Source organism: Myzus persicae, unplaced genomic scaffold, assembly GCF_001856785.1.
Source record: "Myzus persicae strain clone G006 unplaced genomic scaffold, MPER_G0061.0, whole genome shotgun sequence".
Taxonomy (NCBI): domain Eukaryota; kingdom Metazoa; phylum Arthropoda; class Insecta; order Hemiptera; family Aphididae; genus Myzus; species Myzus persicae.
The window spans coordinates 12740-16312 of NW_019101088.1; the positions used below are offsets into that span (position 1 = coordinate 12740).

At 30.5% G+C, this 3573-nt stretch overlaps 1 protein-coding gene across 1 annotated transcript; it reads right to left on the reverse strand.

The window, feature by feature from the left end:
* Window positions 1-1023: 1023 nt before the first annotated feature.
* On the reverse strand, window positions 1024-2341 carry LOC111027682. Its single transcript, XM_022306081.1, has 4 exons — window positions 2249-2341; window positions 2076-2171; window positions 1690-1914; window positions 1024-1635 (listed from the first exon to the last, which is right to left on the reverse strand). Exons 1-4 carry the CDS (start codon window positions 2270-2272, stop codon window positions 1024-1026), a joined length of 957 nt encoding a protein of 318 aa, XP_022161773.1. The 5' UTR covers window positions 2273-2341.
* Window positions 2342-3573: the final 1232 nt, after the last annotated feature.

The following is a 3573-nucleotide window of genomic DNA, read 5'->3' on the forward strand; positions in this document are numbered from 1 at the left end:
AATGTTATCACAAGTGGTTTCATTACATCAAAGAAGTGTCCATGGTTAGGCTATTTTCCAGATGGAGTAGTCTTGGATACTTTGAACCACCCAAAAAAGCTCATAGAAATAAAATGTCCGTTTAAAGGAAGTTTGGTTGGTTTAACAGAACTATTGAGTAATGTTAACTTTCTAGTTCTAAGGAACTGATGGTCAATGGAAACTTAAAAATAAACATGCGTACTATGCACAAATTCAATTGGGGATGATAATGTTAAATGTAAATAATTGTGATTTTATCATATTTGATAGTTTAGAAAAACTATAGTAGGATAAAAAGGAGAGTTCAAAACCCTGATCCACTGATCCCACTGATCCGCCGCCACCGCCGAGGAGAGTTCTGAAATCCTGATCCACTGATCCCGCATCCTCCGCATCCTCCGCATTCACCGCCACCGCCCGCCGCCCAACACCACCGACTCCGCATTCAACCACCAGTATCACACACGGTATCAATCATATATTTAATCATGAAGACTAGAGATAAGGAGGCCAAACTCTGCTGGCCGCCTGCACAAAAATTGGTTCTATAAAACATCGCACACTAATTTCTCCACCAGTCTGCGTGGCGGTCAAATCCGAGGCTGGCTCGGAGTATAATTAACCCGTATTAGATAGGGACATACTCGACTTTATTACATTTAAAAAATTATAATTAAAAAAATAATAATCGTATTTAAATTAGAATAACACCATCGTATTCAGCGCAAATTTTTCTTTAAGAATGTTCTATATTTACGTAATATATGTATATATAAATAGTAAAAAAAAATTTAAAAAAAATGTAAACCGTCACGTTTACATAATTATTATATATTATTTTATTACAATATAATTTTTATTATTATTTACAGTTTAGATACTTTCCTGTTTTTTTTTGTTTTTTCTTTGCTAGTCATCGTATCTTTATAATTGGCTCTTTTGACAATAAAACACATGCGCATTATTAAAAAAAATCGCACAATGGCTTTAGAAAATTCTTCTTTATGATCTACAAAACCTACCAATTGGATTGAATCCCCCTTGTTCAATCATTTCCGTAATAGTTAGTAAAGTATTCATATTAAGTTCTTCATTTTTTAATGCTTCTAGTGTCGATTTTTCTAAAGTAGAAATTAAATTAAATAGATTATTTGATGAATGTATTAAGTTGCCCTTTGATCGCATGTCTATAAGTTTGTCTCTAGATGAAGACAAACAATCGTTTCTTAAACTAGAGAGACATTTTTTACACTTAGTGAATCGGTTTGCCTTTCTAGCTATATAACCTGCTAAGTATGATAATACTTGACTTGAAGTACTGGTAGACCTATAATCATGGTCATGCATTAATGCTATAACGTCAGGAAGTTCTTCAAACTGGCCTTTGTCTATAATTGAATCTAACTCTCCTTCTAGTGTATCTTTTGTTACATTCACATTTGATAAATCTTGAATATTTATTAATGTTTCAATCATTTCTCCACCAGTTACATTACTATTTTTTGGTGGTTTAATTAATGAGTATGTGCTGATGAGACGAAACATTTGAATAAATAAGACAGAATCCGGATGATCATTTGAACCACAAGCACTTCTCATCATACCAAAGAATCTCTAAAAACAAAAATAAACTTTGCAGTAGACAGCATTTAACCTTTTAAGAATAACAGAATAAAATATTAAATTATTAGGTACCTCAAGAGCATCTTGGTTCAAGCGAGAAGTCATAAGATATGTATACCCACATTCATTGACCAAAAACTGTAATAACTCCAATGACGCTTTTAAAGAAACTTTAAGTCCATAACATGTATTATCAGTAATAAATTCATAATTTAAACTTTTGGCTCTAGTTTCCCAATCCGTCAAGTAGATATAGAAATCCTTAATGCACTAAAATATTGAAGAATATTCATTTTTCCCAATTATTTAATAGGACATCACAATTAATACAATATAATATTATCTAATTATTTTACCTTTTCTTCTATTGAATTTATTTTTAGTGCTTGTCTGGGAGTGCGGGAGTTCATTGCTTTGATTAATGTGTTTACTTTATTTATTAAAACTATGCTATTATTACAGTCTTTTAGATTTACATTTGTTGCACTATATAGCTCCATAGCTATAGCTGTATCATTACTGAAAAACTAAAGAATATTAAGATTGAAATACTATTGTACTTATAAATACTTTTTATTGCAATTGTGTAATCTAAACTTATTACGCGAAATGCTCGACCAACATTCATTTTTTGATAAAATTTTGGATGTATGTCTTCATGTTGTAATTTTGACACTTTTAGTGAATAATCAAACAACTTTTCTTCATCAACTACTGCTTCCCAATGTTTGATTTTAATGCCTCCTTCTGGTGTCTAATATTATATTAAGATTATTTATATTATTTATTAGTTTATACCTACTTCATATTAAATAGTCTTATTTTTAAATTATAATCAATGATTGTATATTAAATGTACGCATTCAAAAAAAATGATCACGTTAATTTCAAACACTGATAGTTGTGCACATAATTTAAATATTTACCCAAGTTTCTCTTCGTTTTATAAGAGAATTTCTAAAATTTTTTATCAAATGTGGGAAATCAGACATAAACCACAATCTTCTTTTTTCATCACAGATATGTTCACAGCTTACAATACTTTCTGTTATACCAAATTTATTCCACATACTTCTGTTCCATTGAGCTCCATCTGTGGTAACAACATCAACGAAAAAACCAGACTTCTCAAGAAGAACGATGGCTTCTATAATGATTTGATGTAAAACAGAACTATTTGCTGCGCCTTTACTTAGGAAGCATGCCACAGCTTGAACCCACATCCCTCGAAAAGGTTGAAACATGATGACTAATGCATGATCTCCTCTAACATTTTTTTGGTGTTCTGGTGTGTGCTTTCCAAGATCAGTAAAACCATTTATTTTCAATGTTTTTTTGTCAAACACCAATTGTTCTGATACTTTCATTTCATCTAAGAGTAATGTTCCTATAATAAAATAATAAGAACTATAACATTTTACAAATTATAATGCATACATTCAAAAAAAGATTATAAAATATAACTACCTACAACTTTTAAGTAAAACACAATTATTAGTTACCTCTTCTTTCTTCAGGTTTCATGTGGAAAGATTTTTCTTTTAGAGAAGCAAAAGTGCTAGACTGAAATCCATAAACACCTTTTGTGTGCAATAAATATTTTTGTAAAGTTTCTATGGTAGGTAATGGTAGAATGCCATGAATTCTTAGGTGTTCGTATGTTTTTCTACTTTTAATTCTTATTAGAATACATTCATAAATCCAATTCAAAGTGTACCTTCTTCCATTAGCTCTAGAAACTTTTGATGCATCTAAACATGCCTTTACAGCTTCTTGTTGACTATTTGGTAATAGTTTAATTGCTTCCATTATTGGTTCAAGATTTTTAGTTGCACATTCTTTTTTCAGATAGTCTACATTAGACCTCATTTGGTTTACCTGAAAAAGTACACATTCATAAGACACAAACATTTAATAAGTATTATATGA

Coding starts and splice junctions, on each gene's coding strand:
- LOC111027682 (XM_022306081.1), bottom strand. CDS start 2,272: ATGAATGTTGGTCGAGCATTTCGC. Junction 2,172..2,248: donor ATGTTGGTCGAGCATTTCGC/GTAATAAGTTTA, acceptor AATATTCTTTAG/TTTTTCAGTAATGATACAGC. Junction 1,915..2,075: donor GCATAGTTTTAATAAATAAA/GTAAACACATTA, acceptor TCAATATTTTAG/TGCATTAAGGATTTCTATAT.